At 42.8% G+C, this 21,182-nt stretch overlaps 1 protein-coding gene across 1 annotated transcript in view; it reads left to right on the top strand.

The window, feature by feature from the left end:
* Nucleotides 1-21,182, top strand: part of TMEM132C (transmembrane protein 132C) — a 221,574-nt gene that overhangs the window by 106,506 nt on the left and 93,886 nt on the right. Inside the window, exon 3 of the mRNA XM_037375320.1 lies at nucleotides 16,960-17,106. Within this exon, the coding sequence (XP_037231217.1) occupies nucleotides 16,960-17,106 (147 nt within the window). The remainder of the gene's footprint in view (nucleotides 1-16,959; nucleotides 17,107-21,182) is intronic.

The raw sequence follows: 21,182 nt of genomic DNA, 5'->3' as shown, positions 1-21,182 counted from the left end.
CATTTTCATGGGGAAAAATACAGAGGCAGTATCTCTAGGGCTGGTGGATCACTGTGTGTAACTGAAGAGCTAAAATAAGAGACAGTGATGGGCTCTGCAGTTCTGAGTGGTTTGATGTTGTATCAGACTGTTTGTTGCAACACTTGCCTGTTTCATAGCGTTTCAGTTCTCTCTCTACCTCGGTTTTCACTTAGCTGCTCTGTAATTTGAAACAAGAAACCAGAAAGCACATTCCTTTGGAGCTGTTGACACTGTGAGTTTGAAATCAAAGTAGATTCCCTGGAAGTTAAATTGTTTGCCGGGGCATTTTTTAACCAGTCAGACGCACTGCACTGCAGTTTTCAAGAGGTGAAGCCCTCTTCAATACAATTTTCTCACTGGAATAGTTTTTTTCTGGGTTGTTCAATTTTAGACTTAGCTAGATTTTAGAACAAGAACAGAAGAACATAAATTTTTACTGAGCGTAAGACAACTGTGTTGCTTTTCCAGGACCTTGCATCAAAGATGTTCAAAAGTAAAGGTAATCTCAGTGCCTGAGGCTCTTCTGTAGTCCTTATACTTGCAATGCTTATCGCTCCTCTGCCCTAAAGCTCTTTACTAATACTGACTGAAAAACTGCAACACAGCTTGGGGGCCAGGTAGTGAAACTCTGCCTACAGGAACGTGGGGAAACTAAGGCAGAGAACTGTCAGAAGCAGAAGAGGTACCAATAGGTCTGTACCTTTAAATCTTAGCGGAAAGATTCAAAGGGCTAAGATGTACTAGTGGGAAGCTTTAAATTGATACAGGCTCTCTGAGGTGCGTGTGAGTAGGTTGGGGGCCGCTTCTCTGTCTCTGCAGTGATAATACCCAAAGAACAATTCTGACACCTCCTCGCAGTTATTTAAAGAGCCTGGAAACAAGCTCAGTTGAATTTATCAGCTGTTAAGTCTGCACCCACCATGCTTTTTAATATCAGTGTTGCTAACTTTCACAATTTCCTAAGCAATTTCAATCACAGTGATTATTTTTATAGGAGCATCCCCTGCTGCAGCTGTGGGATGGCAGGAGGATTGCAACTTCCTATTATAAAATCAATTTTGGAGCCCTTATATTTACAGGGGAAACTCAGAGAAATTTCTCCAAGAATTTGACTTGAAGGGCAGACTCGAAAGTGGAGAACTTGAAGGGAAGTAAAAAGAACGGCACATCTCATGAGTTTAGGGATCTCAGATAATTGCATTTTGAACAGTTGAGATTAGCAATATTATAAAAAAACGTCTAGTTTTGGGTGCCTCTATTTTAGGCCACCCCCTGTGAAACACTTTATAGGAATGTGTGCACTCATGCCATGATTTCAATCTTATTAGAAAAACAGCAATACCAGAAGAAAATCTCTTGCCCAAGGCATATTCCATATGTTACTTCTCCATGCTTTATTTTTCAGGACTGCAAGAGACAAATGCACTTCTTCCATTAATAAAGCCTGTGACTTAAAGTGCAGTTCTACCCTGGAAAAAATAGAAATGTGAGGTTCTAAGTTCATTTTCCATCAATAGCTTGTACATTGAATTTGTTCAGATTACAAATGAAAAGGTGGTGTTATTTTTCAGACTGTGTGCCCGTAGGCTTCAGCCTTGCCTGTGAAAGCAGCCTTTTCATTCTCATATGGAAATCCCAATAGAGAAGGCACAGATCAGCTCACGTGCTTCCTTCTGCCTCTGCAAGGTGACTTCGTATTTTTGTAAGGTTCACGTTATTTACTGCTGCTACGAAGCCTCATTTAACATGTATGTCGAGGGCAAATCCTAATAATTAAAATACTCCGTGAATATTTCCTGGCTTTTCTTCCCTCATTCAACTCCATTTGTAAAAATTTTAATATAAATGTAGAAATACAACAAATTTGTTCTTTTAAACCCCTTTCTCATCCAGTAATGATTTCATAACCTCTCAGTACTCAACTTTCTGCCTTATCACTAAGAAGTAAATCTCCCCGCTCCCATTCACATGATGGATTTATTGCCTTTTTGAACCTTGCGTTACCCTTGGTATTACTGCAGCTCAGCTCACAGTCCTTGTTTTTACCAGACGCTTTAGACAAACGTCATTAGCCAGCAGAGGATCCGGCACGCACTGGGGAAGATGCATTCATCCTGGGGCCTTAAGCTTTGTGAATAACAGAGGTATAAATAAAAAATAAAAAATAGGTCATTGGTCTACCAAATGCTGTTCTTGCAAACAGAGGCCGGGAAATTCCAGCTAAAAGGGCTGCACAAAAAGGCAAAAATAAGCATCTATTTTCAAAAAATTTCCAAAGGTTTTGGGTTTCAGTGTGGGAAGTCATAATTTTAGAGGGAGGGGAGAAGGAGCAGAAGCAGGTGGCAAGAAGGGCGGGGGTTTTCTGCATCCTTGCAGAAAAATATTTTTTAAAAATCACCAATATAACAAGATTAGGAGGGCAGAGGTTCTTAAAAATTAGTCAAATTGGATTGAGAGAGCAGGTTGGTAGTGGAAGACTAAATTAGGTGACAACTTAAGGGTATACTTTAGTAGCTGTGTTCCAGCTGGCTGATGAAGGCAATCCTGCAGTCCACCCCTGTATCTCAGGTATACCTACTTGGTGCTAGGGAGGGTGTCCTAAATTTACATACCAAACTAAAGTACCTAAGCTAGTGTTATTTTTGAAACATTTTTCAGGTACTTCCCACTACTACTTTTCATAGAATCATTTAGGTTGGAAAAGACCTTTGAAATCTATCAGGTCCAACCATTAACCCAGCACTGCCAAGTCCATCACTAAACCGCGTCCCTAAGCACCACATCTGCGCATTTCTTAAATGCCTCCAGGGATGGTGAATCCACCACCTCCCTTCAGTAACAATAATGAAGCATTTGAAACAGTCTGGCTCATCTTCTTTTACTACTCTTTATATGCTGAAAGAATGGCCTTAAAATATCATAAAAAAGCAGAAAATGGCCTCCAAGCATATGACATAAAATGAAGTCACAAATGATCTTGTGGACAGGCATACTGCTGCGGGTAGTTCAGTATTACAGCATAGCGGTATTGGTTTATTGCAAGGCTGGCGCACTTTCTGCATGTTAATTGCATGGCAGCTTTGCTCCATATGATGCAACTGTACTGTTAATATTTATTCAGCCTAGTGGTTCTTTATGCTGAAAATGAGCACCTACCTTCCCTGCCAGTGACAGAAAAAACAGTCTATGGGACTGTGATAAATTTTCAACTCCATGTGCAAATAGTAGCTTGATCCAAACACAGTCAGGATTCTTCCAGCAATTTATGGTGTGAATTTTCCCCTTCCTTTTCCTTTTAACAAACCCTTCTAGGGTGTAAACTCTCTAATAACCCATTAGTATGGCAGCATAGCAGAGCTTTGAGCTTTTCTCTTGAGGCTGCTATTTCTGCTGATAATAATGTTATGGTCTAATCTCTGGTCTTGTTTGGGTTGCCTTATCACCCCTGTGTTTGCTAGAAGCATGTTTGACATGGTTGCATTTACATTAAACTCAGCACTGTGAGCATTAAAGCAGAGCTAGCTTCAGTGTAGAAGTACTATAATTGCATTTATGTGATGTTTTCTGACATCGTAGACATTGCTGGGAGCTAATAAGCATCCCCAGCTGCAAGTTCACAGGGACATATGGACTGGAGCGGGGAGCAGAAGACCTAGTGATGGATGGAGAGAAGGTGCCATAATTTTAAGGGAGCTTAGGTACTAAAAGCCTGACCTGATTGTCATCCACAGCAAGGCAGAATCAGAGCTGGCCCTGAATTACGTCTGCATGAAACTGCTGTCACTGAGAGAAGACTTAGTACCTGCTGACCAGTCTCGTCCCCTTTAAAGTCAGTAGCACGAGCTGTGTCAGGCCTAAGGGACAGGAGATCGAGAACATCGATGTCTTGCTTGACTGAAGTGTGCGGAATTTTGTAGAGAAAGCTGTTAGACTTAGTAATTTGTCTTTCCCCTGGGATACTCAAGTGTGAAAGTGTCTGCTGCTCACAAAAAAATAAATGTAGAATTGCATGATCGGCTGATGAAATCAAAGTGAAATTGCTGGCAGCCTTATTCCTGCCCTCCCCGTGTTTTTGTAGCATTAACATTCTAGCTTTGTCACCTCTGATCGGGGAAGATAAATCCTTCCTTTTGTAAGGAGCAGAAACACTTTCCCTCTGTACATAGAATAATGGCCTCTTCTGTATATTATTCATATTCCTCTCTTTGTACTTGTCATTTCTCTATATCCTTGGTTGTTGTATACCCCATAACTCTTAGTGGTTTTATCTAAGGCCTTTCAAAGAAGGAAGTGAATGGCTTAGGAAATGAGTAGAGGTTTGCTAAGGCATTAGACTGGCATACGTAGTGTGCAAGCCCCGTAACACCACCCTCCGTGGCTGCTCAGCAACCCCGTCAGCTCCCTGGCAGATGGGGGCCAGTGCTAAAACATCCTTCATGGTGAGAGGTTTGTTATTCCTATAACAAGAGAAGGCCTATAGACCCAAGTGTTTCTCACCCATTTGGCAGAAGAGCACAGAAATGCAGCAGAGCATCACTGTAAGTCCACACTGCTTTGCTTTGGGCTTTGGCCCAAAAAAGAACATGGAGCAATTTTACCAGTCCTGAGCATCCGAAAGTTATGAATTAGGTGCCCCCATATTAGAAGGAAGCAGCAGGAGGGTGTATAATGCTATGTGTTAGTGGTCCTTTTGTTCAGTGACTGCTGTTTGAAGTGTCATAACGTACCTATGACGTTGCCAACCTCATCTCCACAGCCTAAGACTCTTGTCTCTAGAGATGTCTTTAACTATAAACAGAAGTTGTGTAGAAGGTTGGAAAGGTAAGAGGGCATGATCGAGGCTCGGTAGCAGCGCCTCAGGTCCGATTGCAAGGGCTGTTCTGTGTGTGCGTTCACCTATCCACGCCTGCGCTTGTTTACCCAGCATTTCTCTTTGACTGTTATTAGTTTGATACAGACAGTGTTGGGAGAAGCTGCTTCAGCATTTTCAGAAAGCAAATCCTTTGTTGCTGCTGAAGCCTGTGCAGTCCTAAATCAGGTGCGTGTGTTGTGCCCTGTCATATGCTATTTAGGTCTAGTGCGTTTCTGCTGCACCAAGCTGAAACAAAATTATTTTCATCCCTGCAGTTAGTAGCTGGCTGCAGTTGGATGAATTGAAGTGACTTTTGGGGAGAGTCATCGAGGGGGAAAAGAAAGACTCCCCAGGAGGTGATAAAGGGGGAAATTACTTATGCTGATTGTAATCCTCACAAAGAGAAGGAATAAGCACAAGGAGTTACAAAGGTATTGATCTATTTTATCTTATGGGTGTTTTTTTCTTGTTTTAAGCATATCATGACCTTAATATCTGCATCCAGGAACAAGCTGTTGCTCCTGACTTTCACCAACAGCTAGTTTTCTTTTGATACATCCCAGATTCTTCCTGCTGATTACTGCAATATGTCAAAGGAGCTCAGCAGTTTCCTGACCTCTCAAGACTTGACTCTGTTCATTATGGCTTAAAGAGTCCACAGTTGGCCTCTAGTGCAGGCTCAGCCTCAAAAAAAAAAAGGGGGGGGGGTCCTTAAAAGGTCCTGATGAGATAGCTGATGATAGCCCAAGGGACCCGTTGCCCTTGAGCACATCCAACAATGGTTGTTGAGATAATATCGTTGACCTAAATGGGTCTGGCAAGTTAAAGGTGTAAAACCTGGTCCTGTGACTGTACAGCTTCTAAAGCACAGACCCCAGCCCGCTCACTGCTTAGGCAACCCCGTCGCCATGCAAAAACTTTCCAGCCTTGTGGAAAGGGCAAACAGCGCCTTGTTTAGAAGTGTCAAGTTATGCTTTTATCTTGATTGTAGTTCTTATTCCCTTTCTTTTTCGCTGCTTCTGTAGGAGTTTCTATAGGAGAAGCCCTGTCTTTGATGGTCTGTAATTAGTATTAAAGATGGCTTTGACAGCCCTCTGTGGGCGGAGAAGGCAGAGGTGGTCGAGATGCTCTGGGGCAGTAATTGCTGTTACAATTCGATACTTGAGCCTGGAGTAAGATAAACCAAACATACAAAAAGGAAAGCAACTTCCAAATGAATTGCTTCCCAAGCTCTTGTACCTAATCCTTTGGTGTAACAGTCCTACAGCTGGACAGGCTCGTTTCTTTTATAGTTGATATTTATTCTGGTTTTCTATAACAGGAATTGGACACCGCTTACCTAATGTGGAAAGACTTTAAGGGGCTCCCTTGTTGGGATACATTAGTCAAGGCTATTCAGATCCAGCCAAGTCAGCTTTCTGACAGTGCATCCCAAAGCCAGACACAGCGTGTCCCACAGAGGGGCAGGTAACTGGTTGGGAGGGACAGCAGGCGTAATCATGAGGCGGAGGCGTAGTTTCCCCACTAAGGAATTGTGTAGGAATTGGGAGAAATTTTTCATTTAACTTAGCAAATGCTTTTGGACACAAAAACTTCCCAGTCTAAAGAGGACCTCTCATTGTGGTTTTATCATCTGGCAGCCTTGGTGAATTGGCCATGAGTCCGTGCTTATTGAAAACAACTGTATAATATTTTTTGGCATCATGTCTCTTTTGGAGAACAAAGTAGAATAAAAGAAATGCCTTTGCACAGCGATGTGACAACTGCAAACCGAAGTCAGGCCAACAAGAAGATCTCAGGCTGGATTCAGGGTGCCCTTCCAGGGCAGTTAAAGGAGAGCAGGGATGGATGGGTGCAAATTGGAGCTCAGTGGTGACTCGGCTGGTTTAGGCACATTTCTAAATGAAAGGGGAAGCTGAAAATAAATGTGAGATGTGAAAAAGGTATATTACAAGAGGAGATGCAGAGGTATATGAAGCCAAGAGAAAGCAAATGTGGAGGGACAGAGGAAGAAGACTAAGTGGAGAGAAACAGGAACACTTTGTGTATGAGATTCTGTGTGTGTGTGTCTATCTGTGGCCAGTGTATACATGCGCATACGAGGTAAAACCCACCAGGCTGTGAAGTAATTCTTAGTGATTACAAAATTCTGCCTGTCCCAGTCACTTCTGGAAAAAAAAAGAGAAAAATTTGTTTAAATTACAAAAGAAGCTGCAGGAGAATGAAAGTAGTTTTCTATATTATTTGAACTCCCTGAGCCACATCCTAACAGTAATTCATTAGCATTTTTCTCACTCCTGAGCCCTGTGAGCTTCCACCACGTGCCCTGCCTGCGGATAGTGCCCACTGGTGCTGGTGGGCCAGGTGGTGACCCCACAGAACCCCACGTGTGCTTCATGCAGCTGATCCAAGACCCCTGAGGTCAGCAGGAGTATTCTTGCTGAGTTACTGAAGTCTCAGGGGCTTCAGATCTGTTCCTAAATACACAAGCTACCAGCAACTGCCTCAGGGCGCAAGGATTTGTGCTATTGTTGGGTAAACTTAAAGCATGAAAGAACCCAATTTGGAAGCAGTAGTACAGATCACTGCCAGCATTTACTAGATTAAGACTCAATTCAGACATAAAAGCTAGCAATTCTGTCTGCTGCATCCCCCAGACCATCTCTGTCGCATTTCTATCACACTCTTGCATACCGATTACTACGCAAGGTGTGCTTGTTCTGAAGCGAAATGAAGAATAGCAGCAGTGCTCACATGCCTTGATGTGACTCTGTGCAGGGGTGGGGATTATGATGAGCCTTTGCTGTTACCAAATACTGGAGTCTTGGGGGGGGGGCTATAGAGGAAACATGTTGCCATAGTTCTTACTTTATCCTGCAGTTACCTTTCCTGGCGGCCTTTCCGCTTTGTTGATCGCAGTTAGGCACTCATCTATGCTAAAAGGTTGCCCCTGGTTGGTCCTGCTCGGTACTTCAAAGAGAGAGGGAGAGGAGGCAGGACTGAACGGATGGAAGCACATGTTATTACAGCACCTGCAGAGTCAGCAAAGCCCCTGCTGTCTGTGGGGAGTTCTCTCCAGGGCAGTGGTAAAATGCTCCATCCTTGAGTCAACTTAAGTTAGACTAATTAGAGTACAAATGAGACAGTGCTGCACCTTGGGGATGAACCACCTGATAATCAGTCTTTTCTTTCATCGCTTGTGCAAATACCTAGTATAATACATAACATTTGAAACAATTATTCAACTGAACTGCTCCTCTTTTTCTTGGTGTTTTAAGGACACTTGCCCCTTCCTCTTCCTAGCGGTTGATCTCAGCAATATTATATTCCTCTAAGGGAAAATGAAACGCAGCCCTCGTAGCTGCATGGCTGATGGCAAAATTGTATTCATAACAGCTGCTGAAGAGAGTGCAGATGGGATTAAAAATACAAAGGGACTGCACGGGAAGATTACTTCAGAAAGTCACTTAGGGTTAAGTAATAATCCTAATAACCACTGCAAACAGTAAGTATTTTCCTCAGCACTGCTATTGCTCTGCCAGCTGGGGGAATGTCACAACTATACAGCTTAGAGATTTTTTTTGTAATAATAGAAACTGCATGTAGTAGGGAATATAATCTCAAAGCATTGACTTATTGAGAAAGTGTCTCTGGTCCTATAAAATAGATCTGTGGAGGCAGTGAGCTTGTATTTAGCATGTGCAGCTGAATCTGCACTGTGGATTCACCCTGCTGGGTTTTTTGTTTACTTAACACCCCTATCTGTCTCTCTCTTCTGCCTCTCTCGGCAAGCATGTGTTGGTGTGAGACAGATGCTTGTTCCAACTCACTTTTTAACAGACAGCAAAGCAAAGAGCGTGGTGTCCAATGTTTCCTTGTATCAGGAATTTATAAATTAGTATTCATGCAGATAGTGATCCCGTAGCAAAGACTTTTCAGGGACCTTACCTAGATGTGATTGTGCATCAACTTTGCTCCTTGCAGAGGCCATGAGACAGATCTTTGACTTCAACCCATTGGTTAGTTTGATTTTCAGATTATAAAAGAGCCTTTCTACTCATTCACTTTTTAAGGAAATGGAAAGGGTGAGTAAGTCATAAGAAAACTCAGACTGTTCCTTAGTCAGTTGAGGTTAAGCATCTAAAATGCTTAGTATGAGGAGTACAACAGTTTTAAAGCACTGCTGCAGCACCTCTTGGGCACTGTAAGACCTTGGTCTTCTCAGTAAGAGTTTCCTTGTGAACCCACGTTTTTTGCTGATTCCATGAGTAACAGGTAAAGAGCAACCAAAAAGGGGTTGAAATGAGTAGTCTTGTCCCCTGTGGTTTTGTGCTCCCAAATTATATGTTCCCATCTGCTGATTAATACTTATAATCTCTGAGGAAAGGAGATCATTCTGTGCCATACTGGGACAGTGCTTAGCACAAGGGGATCTCCAACCTTCTCAATGGGAATGCTTTTTTGTGTTTTGGGATGCCAACTTCAAGTGTTACAAAAATACTAAGGAATACAAAAAGAACAAATGTGAGGTCCTTGTTATTGAAAACACTCTTTTGCTTTCAGTTTTCTGTCTTTCCTGTTTCTTAATATCAGTGAGGATTCCTTCCAAATGACTATAGGAGCTTAGGGTTAAATAAAATAAAATAATATATCTAAACCCTGCAATACTTCATGTAAAATTGTAATAGTTGGCGACAACTACTCTGTCCAAAGAAATTCTTGAAGCAGTGGATTGGGGAGTTAAGAAAAGGAAAGTGTATGCTGAACTGGAGTTACCTGGTGCATGATTTTGCTTTCTTCTACCTTGGACTATCTTGTGTCCTATCTCGTTACTGCTCTGATAATTTCAACTCGATAACAGTGGTTTGCCACTCAAGTGGCCCCATAAATGCAATTAGCCAAGGCAGAGGGCAAGCAGAGCTTCTGGTAGCCATTGCAAGAGCTCCCTTATGTTCTGAGCTCCTGTGAGCCTGCTGGAGGTTTAAACACTCAGCCAGAACCCCTCAGTAATATCTGGGCTGAAATATGGTTGTTCCTCTGAAAGCAGGAGGAGCTGGAGTTAAATGCAGTAGCAGCTCCATAACAGCTTCTGTGAATGTCAGGAGTTTACAGTGTTTATCTTTGCTGGAGGCTGAATGTTAGCGGGTTGTAAATTCAGATTAGGTTTCCTCTCAGCTTGGAAGACAAATCCAGATTCTCTGTGTTGTGTAGTTCCCTCCTGCTTTTATTTTATTTTATTTTATTTTTTCCTCCTGCCTTTCTTGTAATCCCTTAACTAGTGCTATTAACATTTAGTGCCAGAGAAAGCAGTTTTGCCATGAGATATGTTAGGAGGTTAAATGACTATCTCTGTGGCTTAAGTGGTGATATCCAAGCTTCACAGAAAGCATCTCTTTTTTCTTTTCTTTTAAAATAAAGAGTGGGATACCTGACGCCTCCAGAGGGCTGGTAATGGTAACAAAGAGTTAACCGCAGGAGTCAGCCAAACCAAAGAACTCTTGTCACTGAAACATCCTAAAGCACATTGGATTTCTTTTTGGGGGAGAAAATATGAAATACAGCTGACAGCATCCACCTCGTGCCTTGCAGCTGACCTCTTCAAAGCTTCCTAAGGGATATGAAGCACCTATTCCCATGAAATAGAAGGCAGCTGATTTCCCTAGGGTCTCAGGGAATTGCAGTTATGTAAGAAACGCTATGAAAGAACAGCCTGGGAGAGCAGTTTTGAATCCCAGGATTCCTCACTGGCAATGAAAGAAATTTATATAATTTTGTTGGACAGTGAAGTCACCAAAAGATGCCATTTTGGGGAAGCTGAATTTAGTCCAATTCAGCTGAGAGAGGAGGTTTCAGAAATAACGAAATCTGCTTAAGCTGCTTGCAGAATTACACCTATATTCAAGAAGCTTAAGCATTCTGGTTTGGAGATTCTTAAGGATTTGATTACTGCATTTTCAAAGTAAAATATTTCAAGTTCTTCTTTTTTTTTACATGGCTTTTTTTTTTTTTTTTAAGTTTTTTTCAAATAGACCAGCATTCTAAGAAGTGAAAGGAAAAAGGGAAGGAGGGAAGGGCAAGGACTAAACACCTAGAGTTTGTTGTTATGACATTTTAAAGAGTGTTTACCCTTTTTAACAAAAGCCGTTTCCTGAAGGCCTTTTCTGAATACTCCCTGAGAAAGAAAATGCCTGAAGGAGAAAGAATGCTCTGAGAAGCAAGATCTTGCCTTTTACTAATGATTAGCCCATGTTGTAAATCTAGAAATCAAAGAAAAGAAAATTCTTGCGTGCATGGCCCTTTGGACTAGCCTTCTTACTATTAGCAGTAATTTATTACCTAATAAATTTAGCACATAAATTCCCGGGTTGAGATGGGGCTCTCTCTTGCCGCTTACCTGTGCATATGGCTTGTAAATGAAAACCTCTGTGGCAGAGGTGGCCGTGTAGAGCTCTGCTGGAAATCTGTTTGCTGGAGGAGGGAGGCAAGCAGGGCTCCATGGCTGGGGTCCTGCAGGAGGGGGCCTGGAGCGGATACCTGACACACACACCCCCCCCCCGATTCCCCAAGCGGAGCTGTTACTCTGTCCTTGTATTTTGCAAATTAAAGGAGCGTATTTGGAAGGCTGACGTGGCTAACCAGGTCATGTTCTTCTGTTTTTGGCTTCTCAACTAAGGCCAGCAATGAGGCTTTTAATGAATTCTGCTTTGCCAGGCAGATGTCTGTCCTGTTCATTCAGAGCTGCAGTGAGATGTAGTAACTCATTTCACATAGAAAGATGAAAGGGAAAAGCTTTACTTAATAAAACAAATCTTGCTTAATTGCTGTGGTTAGTCTCCTGCCTGGGTTTTATGGGTTGCTGCAGCTGGCTTTAATCTCCTGATTTACTCTGGGAACAAAGAAGGGAAGGAGTGAATTTAAATCATGGCAGGAAGAAGTTGAAATTTTTTTGGCAGAACTCGGGAAGGTTAGAGGCTTACTGTAAAGTGCAGGCCAGAAACAGGCCACCAGGAGAGGCTCCCTGGGTTTCAGGAGGTACAGTAAAAGAATTTCTTACAACGTGACCTTTGCAGTCAAGGGCTTCTACTAGTCTGGGCAAGTGAGGAATAACAAGAAACATTGAGGCTCCAGAGAAGACTGGCCAAAAGGGGTCAGTATTTATTCAGTTGAAACATCAACTTGACAAATACGAGGATTTACTCATGGAAATGCAGAGGGTTTGTCAGGGGCATCATGTCCCTCACCCCACAGAGCGAGGTATAGCATGCCCACGCTTGGCTCCTGTGGCCCAGGGACTACCTTGTAGATGAGCTGATCCTCCCCATTAGACTGAACCTGCATTTGTCTCTAATGTTTACATTTTGAATACTTCCTAAAGAAAAGTCTTCTGGTACAGCAGCTTGGACAGCAGATGTGAGCTGAAGAGACTGTCTATGCAAAGCAGTGGGCACTGATCTAAAACCAGGCTGCTCTCAGATCGAAGTATAGCGTGGCAAGAATAGCATGGCATTTATGAAGAGCACAGAAGATGCAGAGCTAAGTATAACCTGCTGAAAACAAACAGTCTAACAGGAACCAGAAGGTTTAGTGTCTGGAAAATTATTCCAGATACTATGAAGCTCACTGATTGTAGGAATTTGGTATTGATTTAGCTTTTTATTCTTTAGGGCAGCCTTGTCTACCCAAGCTCCTGGGTAAACTTTCAGTTGGAGTGCAGTTTGACAGTAATGCTAACCCCACCTAAGAGGTACCTGCTGCTCCTGAGCGCATTGCCCTGGTACCCCCGCTGCCCCTCACTTTGTGCTTCTGCGCTTCCCTGGCACTGGTGGTGCCGCCGATCTGATCTTGCAGTGAGCCATGAGGAAGCAAAGTCATCCACTGATGAACACTGATTTAGCTTGCCAGTGAGTCGGCTGGGTGTTAGTGCCAAGCTAAAGGGAATTGGGGACCTCTGCAGCCATGGGCTCCTCATCAGCTTGGCGTGGTGTTAGCCTACTTGTAACTTCAGATCCTTCCTTTGCCAGCAGATCCCCTGCCTGTCTCACAGCACACACAAGCGATGTAACTGTGCTTGGGTCTGTGCTCTGGGGCTGACTTTCTCTGGAGCAAGAGAGGTGACGATGCTCTCTAGGATTAGCAAAACCATACAGCACGTGAAGAACCGCGTGGAGTGCTCGGCAGGCTGCCGTCTCTATAGCACTGCTGCAGGTGGCAGAACCCTTCCATGGCCATAGCAGTTTTGCAAGATTAAAATTTAAATGTAAATAAGAAACTATAATTTGAGGTCCTGAAATCATAAGTCACATCTTCAGCTCTGGCTGTTGCGGATTCAGTTGCCTTTCAATTACCGTCTCTATCACCTGTATAGTATTATGTCTAAATACTGCTGAGATTTCTTGGTAATTTGAGGACAGTGAAATGGAACAGGTAGATTTTCATCTGCAATTGATTAGAATTTATTAATTAGAAGCATAATTTCTAAGTTTGACATGTATAGGAAGATAAGGTGCTAAATGGAAATTTTGTATACAACTAAAAGCTTTCATTTGGAAATGAAATATTTGTTTGGAAATGGCACATTTACGCAAGTGCATTTGTTGTGAGATTGTGTAAGTAAATGTTCTTACTTGACAAAAATTAAGTAATAGTTTCTACATAAGCTGCTGGAGACTTTTTCTGTAATGCCTTTGAGATGCTGCTTGTTCCGCATGCCGGCAAAATGTTTTAATTCTCCATTTGAGAGACTTGGAGAGACAGTTACTTTGAGACAAAGCTGAGGCAGAGATTTCCTGTGCTATGCATTAGTAACCTTAGAAGTTCAAGCAGGCAAGTCTTTCACTCTTCTGGCTACCATGTGTTCATAAAGCTTCAAAAGCCCATTCAGATGGAGCCCTCTCTCCAGTGTGGGATTGAAGCTGACCTCTGGTGGTCTGTGCCATTCCTAATGACGGTCTTTCTTTCATCTTTCCATTGCAAGGTCTGCTTGTGACAGAAGATCAAAAACTATGCTCAACTTTCAGCACATAGACAATCAAACTTCAATAAATGAGCTGCTGCCCTTAGGTTTTATGCGTATGTAGATGACTTCAGCTTAGTGGGGTCTGCATTTATATCCAGTGAAAGGATGATTTTTGCTAGTGGGCAGCAGACTCGGGGCTGTAGTTTGCTTATTACCGCTGTGGAGAACACATAGCTGAAGTGACAGAGGCAATTTAGTGACTCCCACAGAAAATGCAGTAATTGTTTACAGCAGTGTTGGAGGGGTAGGTTGTGCCTCCACTTTGGGTGGGTGCCCACGCTGACAGCTTATGGCTGGTGGATACTGGCAGGTTACAGAGCTGTGCAGAAAAGCCTCTGTGTGAGGACAACCATCTACTCATGAATAAGTAGGCATGGCAAAGGAGAGAATTTTCCAGTTGGAGTTGGGAGCCCTGCACTAAGGAAACCTGGAGTACTTCAGCTATTCGTCATCTCCATTTATTGTCACCATACTTGCCTCCCTTAAGTAAATATGGTGAATGTATATATACTGCATAGATTAGGTGGGTAAATACAGGAGACTATCAAGTCATATGGGCTCCAGGTCCTCGGTCTCAGGGTTTATTGATGTAGTATAACTTAATTTTTTTTACGTACAAAGTTGGCACTATTGATTTAAAAAATTAATATTTAATCACAAGCATACAAGGTCAACAGATCTTTGGTAAAGAATTAAATAGGCTTTTCCTTGCTAGCACTCAAACGCCAAGTAAATAAAAATCTAAGTGAAAACATTTGTAGCATATGCGTACAGACTGCATTTAAAAATGTATGGGGCTCACTGCAGTCTGACTTAATTCTGATTCATCCATTGACCTTGTTATATAAAACTCCATGCCCTTTTTAAAGGGAGATTTGCAATTTGTGCTTCTGCATATTTATTTAGGAAGTTCAATCTTCTGGGTGTTCATACCCTAATTCCAGTGCTAAGTACAATCACAACATTGATTTTTCTCACTAAACATAACCTACTTTACCCTGGGATGGAATTTTTTTTTAATGGGCTTTATATAATGGCATATGTGAAAACCACTCAACTTAATGCCCCATACTGTAGTTAATTAACAAAATGGCATTGTAGCCATGGTCTTTCGTCCTCTGGCAGTGTATTTTACCACTAACCTTGGCCATACAAAATGTGTGTCCTAATTAACAGGAGCGCAGGTATTGACTATGTCAAGCTACATGGTGGAAAGAGCAATTTGCAGCTGCTGACAAAGTTGTAATTCTGTTGAAAATCCGAACATGAGGAACGTCATTTTGACTGATGTTATGCCATTTCAGAGCCTATCTGAAGGAACAGCTCAACAGAGTATCTAAATTATCAGTATTTACTTCTCTCTAGCTGCTGAATAACAGTATCCTAAAATACATCCAGACATCTCCTAAAATACATACTGCCAAAAACACAGTGATGAATTTATACAGATTTCAAGATTGGTGGTAGTGTTTTCTTATTAATGAAATGTTTGTGTATTGTTCACTTACTTGAACTGTAATATGCTGGAAAACTTAATGGGATTTAAAGCTTTAATGAACCTTCAGTAATGGATTTCATTCTCCCTTTACTTTTTCTGTTTTCATTTCTGAGTAATTCAGCTGAAGGCATTAGAGATGCATCAGGTTTGTGCTAGTTTTACTAGAGCAGGACAGTAATCTGTGAAGCTCTATGGTATTTCATGTTACAAATGAGAGAATTAAGCACTTATGCGTTTATACTGAGGGAAAAATATTTTCAATGCCATAAATTGTGTTTTGTCTCACTGTTGAAAAACTGCAACAAGAAGAGAAGTATTCTCAGTCATTCATGACTACATTTACAGTGTTTTAGTGTCTAAAGATGCAAAAAGACTAGTTTTTTCTAAGGAACTTGGGTGCTGAGTCCTCATAAATGTGAAGGTGATATCAGCATCTCGTTAGATGATGATTTATGCTCAGCAACTATCATTTTGTGTTGCGTTAAGTGTTTTAGAAGAATTCTGGTTTTCCCCATGCTTTAGCCTCTTTGCTATGGAGAAGCCAGCTCCTGCCGAGTAGAGGCCACAGTGACCGTACTCTTGACGGTGTGACGTGAGGCAGCCCTTTGCCTTCTCCTTCCGACGCTGATGCCAAGCTACTCGCAGAGCCATGTGCTTTGAACTGGCACCCTGCTCCTCACATTCGCATCGTCTCGTGTGGGCTAAGGAGTTTGTCCTTCAGTGTCTTTTGAAGAGAGAGGCTGTCTAAGTATCTTTATTTCTCATTCCTAGAAATGAAGGTCAGCAGTTAAATGTTCTGCACCCAAATAACATTTTTGCTGGGAGTTCTTTACACAAATTCTCCTTAATTAGGCAAGTACTCTTTAATTAACCCTCCATACAGTTATTGCTGATGTTATTAGCATCACTAGATAAGTAGTTAACTTTTCCACAGGATGGAACAACTAACAGTGGAAGAAATTTGTATCCTGTAAGAGCATCTCTGAGTTAGAAAGTCTTGTCTTAACCAACAGCTGTATTCTCTCCAGGCTGGAGATTTCAAACAGAAATTTTCTTGGGAATCTGTCATAAAGAGGGAATTGTCAGACAGGAGAGCAACAGCCTGTCCTCTAATATCTAGAAGAGTATCATATGGAATAAAAATGGGTTATTTACAAAACTGCAGTGAAGTATTTCTTTATATGATAAGGAAGCACAAGTTTGTCTTGATACAGATGAACAGAATCTTCCTGAGTCTTCTGTGTTGGGATAAATTTCTCTTAGGGTGAAATTTTTGCCAGAATAAAGAACCTTGAGTGCAGGTTTTCCTACAGGTTCAGTCTTAATCGTAAGTCTAGCCTGCTGCTGACAGAACAAATAAAGGCACACAGTTAGCTGGTTCTGTCCAAAGAGTTGTGTTGCTTTAGATCTGTGTTCATGATACTGCTCTCATGTTTACTGATGGATTAGAAACATGCTTAATACTTAGCTTAAAGCTGGTATATTGAGAGTTCCATGCCTGAGCTACATTGGGAGGACCACAGTCCTGAATGATTGACTCTTGTAACTTGTTACACTTGCTGTTTCCAACAGGGCAAAGGTGAAGAAAGGTGTGAACATTCTCAGTGCAAAGACAAGTGACCCCCGGCAGTGGGACGTGAAACAAGAGGTGGGGAATGGTGGCAAGCATTCAACCACAACGGTTATTTGTCAGAGGATAGCACCAAGTTCAAGGAACAGGTATGAAACCTCATATTCTCGGCACATTAAACTCATTTATATCCATGATACCATTCATTGGTTGAAAGACTTAGGGCTCATATTGCCACTACTCACAGCTATTAAACCTGTAGCCTGGAAATCTGGAGACACTTACGTTAACTACGGTACCATCTGCTGATCTATAACAGGGCATCTCAGTTTCCAGGTAATAAAATTCATCAGTTTAAATTAAAAAATGAATAGAATAGGCCTATGCTGGGGGCAGGGGACAACGGACGGACACGGGGTGTAATTTTGGCATTAATATGAATGTCCTTAATTTTAAGGGTTTTTACTGAACATAATTTTTTGGCTTGATAGTTTTGACCTTGTTTCTCTGAACAGATCACAGCCTCTGTGGTTGGTTCATCAAACAAGCAGTGAATTCTTCCATATAGCTTTCAAGCACTGGTACAGGATAATTCAAACCTTTCAGTATTTAGTGTTTTGTATGTAATACAGAAGAATCCCCTTCTGGAAACACTTCTTCCAGAACTGAAGGTTCCTTTGCTAAGCCATACACAGGTAACTGTCAGGGGAAAAGCGGTGCACTCCAGGGAGCACTGGTATGAACTGGCCTGCCTGTGCCTGCTTTCCTGTTTAATATGTTTTTACTGAGACTTGGTCGAGTTGTACCCAGGCATAGAAGTGGTGCTTTTTCAGTAAGTGTGATTGTCTTCTGCAGCATGTAGTAAAGTCATATATTACTACTTTCAGTGGAAATTATTTTGCTTTTACTGGGTATCATCTTAACAATTTCTCACATCACTGCTGTACATTAGTCCACACAAAGCATTTTCACTGTACAGATTCCAGCAATGTTTCCCCAGCCCTGCGCTTATTATTAGCCTCAAACCTGGACTCACTGAAGAGTATCATAAAATCTTTGGTGGGTGCTGGGTTGGTTATTACTTTCCCATGCAGCTGGTTTGTACTGTCTTCAGGCACAGAAAACCTGAGCAGATTTAACATTTATATTCTGTGCCCAGTCAGAGTGCCTGGGAAACATTAGGCTTCTGTAAAGTGTGGAAATGTCTCTTGTCATGAGCAGCTTACTGATTCAATATATTTACACTTGATATCATTGCAGTTAGCAAGATTTTCAGTGGAGAGGTTGTGGGGGCGTGTGTTGGCTTTTCGTGACCAGGTTTTGGTAAGGGGGGGGGGGGGGGGCGGGGGGCTGCAGGGGTGGCTTCTGTGAGAAGCTGCTAGAAGCCTCCCCCATGTCCAATGCCAGCTGGCTCCAAGATGGACCCAGCTCCAAGATGGACCTACAACCGCCAAGGTCAAGCCCATCAGCAACAGTGGTAGTGCCTCTGGGATAACATATTTAAGAAGGAGAAAAAACCTGCACAACAGCAACTGCAGCTGGAGAGAGGAGTTAGACTATGGGAGAGCAAGAGCCCTGCAGCCCCCCAGGTCAGTGCAGGAGGAAGCAGAGGGGCTCCAGGAGCCAGAGCAGGGATTCCCCTGCATCCCATGGGGAAGCCCACGGCGAGGCAGGCTGTGCCCCCAGCCCACAGAGCCCACAGGGGAGCAGCTCCCCCCCGCAGCCCAGGCAGGACCCCACGCCGGGGTAGAGGGTGCCCGCAGGGGGCTGTAACCCACCGGCAGCGGCGCTGGGGCTGCTCCTGGCAGGGCCCGTGGCCCCCTGGAGAGGAGCCCGGGCGGGGGCAGGGCTGGGGCCCCCATGGGGACCCCCACTGGAGCTGGCTGGGCCTGAGGGGCTGCGCCCCACGGGAGGGACCCCGCTGGGGCAGTGTGTGAAGAACTGCAGCCCATGGGAAGGACTCAGGTTGGAAAAGTTCATGGAGGATTGTCTCCCATGGGGAGACCCCACGCTGGGGCAGGGCAGAGTGTGAGGACCCTCCCTCGGGAGGAAGGAGCAGCAGAGGCAGCGGGTGATGACCGACCCCAGCCCCATTCCCTGTCCCCCTGCGCTGCTGGTGGGGAGAGGGTAGAGAATTTGGGAGTGAAGTTGAGCCTGGGAAGAAGGGAGGGGTGGGGGGAAGGTGTTTCAAGATTTAGTTTTTAATTGCTCATTACCCTTCTCTGATTTGAATGCTAATGCATGAAACTAATTTCCCTGAGTGGAGTCTGTTTTGCCCATGGCGGTAACTGGTGAGGGATCTCTCCCTGTCTTCATCTCCATCCACGAGCCTTTCGCTGGATTTTCTCTCCCTGGCCCAGCTGAGGAGGGCAGTGACAGAGCAGCTTTGACCCTCAAGCAGGGTCACCCGGCCTCTGTTGGGGTAAAATGAAAGGAAAAACAGGTCCTTTGAGCCTGCGCGAAGTGAAAACCAAAGCGGTATGGAAGGGAGGACATAGGTTTAGAACAGCACGTAACTCTGAGTGTATTTGCAACTGCGGAACTATAAGAGTCAGGTTATCAAACCCCAAATTAAATCTTCTCAATCCAATTTACATAAAGTCTAATTAACCCATAAAAATATTTTTAGCACTAATTATGCAAATAAAAGTCAATGTTTTAATTAATGCCTCTTTCATTTGTGTATGTAAATAGTCGCTGTCTTCTGAAAGCATGACGAACCTAGGCTTGAAATGTTTCCGTACAAGGAAGAGCAGGATAGGGAAACCTGGGCATGTGTTTAGTGAGATCCCAGGGGAAAGCATACAGTGTAGTGGGCATTACAGTTACTGAGTTTCTAAGCATCGTTTGGAGCCCTCTGCGCAGAGCACAAATATTCTATTAAGCTAATTAAATTTGGTTGAGAATTGCAAGTCCCTAATGGGTTCTTTCTGTGCTGCCACCAGCTTTTTCAGGTTAGTTTAGCAGTGCAGTTCATTTGGGTGATGTGCAGTTCTGTAGCAAGGTCAGCGTAGATGTGAAGTGTACTGTTCTGGAGTTCCAGCATCGACACAGGCTAGTCTCCTGCAGCAAACTCAGCCAACTCATAAATATGTTAGTTAATTTAAGCAGAGAGGTGTTTTCCGCTGTCTTTGCAAAAGAGCTTCTGAAAAGCAAGTAAATTAAAAGTGTAGTTCTTGAATGCTTTATGAACATTCAGATAGCTTTTCAAGAAGATGATCATATAGTTTTGTCCTTTACATGACCAGCCATTTCTAGCACAGCTCAGAGAATCAGCTAGTGGGAAAGGAGAATGAAGGGCCTTGGTACAGTTGTGCCTTACTCCTCTGTTGCAACCAACAGGAGTGATTTGGCTCTCCCCTTGTATTGTCACATGGCCCCACTTGGTTGTGAGGTCAGTCCGAGTATTAATTAAATTCATAATAGATTCTGAGGGCATTGGAGTGCTGCCTCTTACAGACTATTTTATGGTAGCTAGATAAAACTGTATCCAGGATTCATGCTGGTTATAATGGGGAGAGTGATGTGGTGAGCTGTTAAGCACACGGACAGGAAATTCTGGCCTTTCTCTATGTGCTCTCATTTACTCAGGAATCTCCCTGATGCACCATGGAGAACCATGGCACTCTTTCACCTTCGTATCCCTAGAAACAGATGCCCATACTCAATAAAACTACTCATTTTTGTTGCCATGTTGCTTTTCTTTTCTTCCATATTTGTACTATAATTAGTGTATGGAAATAATTACAGTGTAAGCGCTTTGAAACAAGCAGCTTGTATCTGAATGCAATGCCACTTAACAGCTAATATAGCTTTCACATTATATAATTAATAAAAACCAAGGGACATATTTTAGATACATCACATCAACAATCGCTTACCATTATTTATTTGTTCTCTCTGAGTTCATGCTGCTAAAGCCAAGAGCTGTAGCTTTCTAACTTAGATTTCTTCAAAATTACCTTACCACTATAGCAAGTAACTGAAAACAGCTTGAAATTAGCAATGTTTGTGTGCCTCATAACGCAGTTTGTGCTGAGACTCCAGTAGCTATTGATGAGGATAACAACAGTGTTGATTAGTGAAAACAAGTCGTAGGCTGCTTGGTCACTTGTTTTCCTTTGTTTCTTGTTTCTGGAGGGAGGCTGGTGGGTTTGAAATGTGTCCTCAGGGCAGAAAAAGAGATATTTTTGGTTACTATTATAACAATTTCCATTACTTAGTA

Source organism: Falco rusticolus, chromosome 1 (assembly GCF_015220075.1).
Source record: "Falco rusticolus isolate bFalRus1 chromosome 1, bFalRus1.pri, whole genome shotgun sequence".
Taxonomy (NCBI): Eukaryota; Metazoa; Chordata; class Aves; order Falconiformes; family Falconidae; genus Falco; species Falco rusticolus.
Note: the sequence above shows the minus strand (reverse complement) of the source record. Positions and strands in the feature narration are given on the sequence as shown.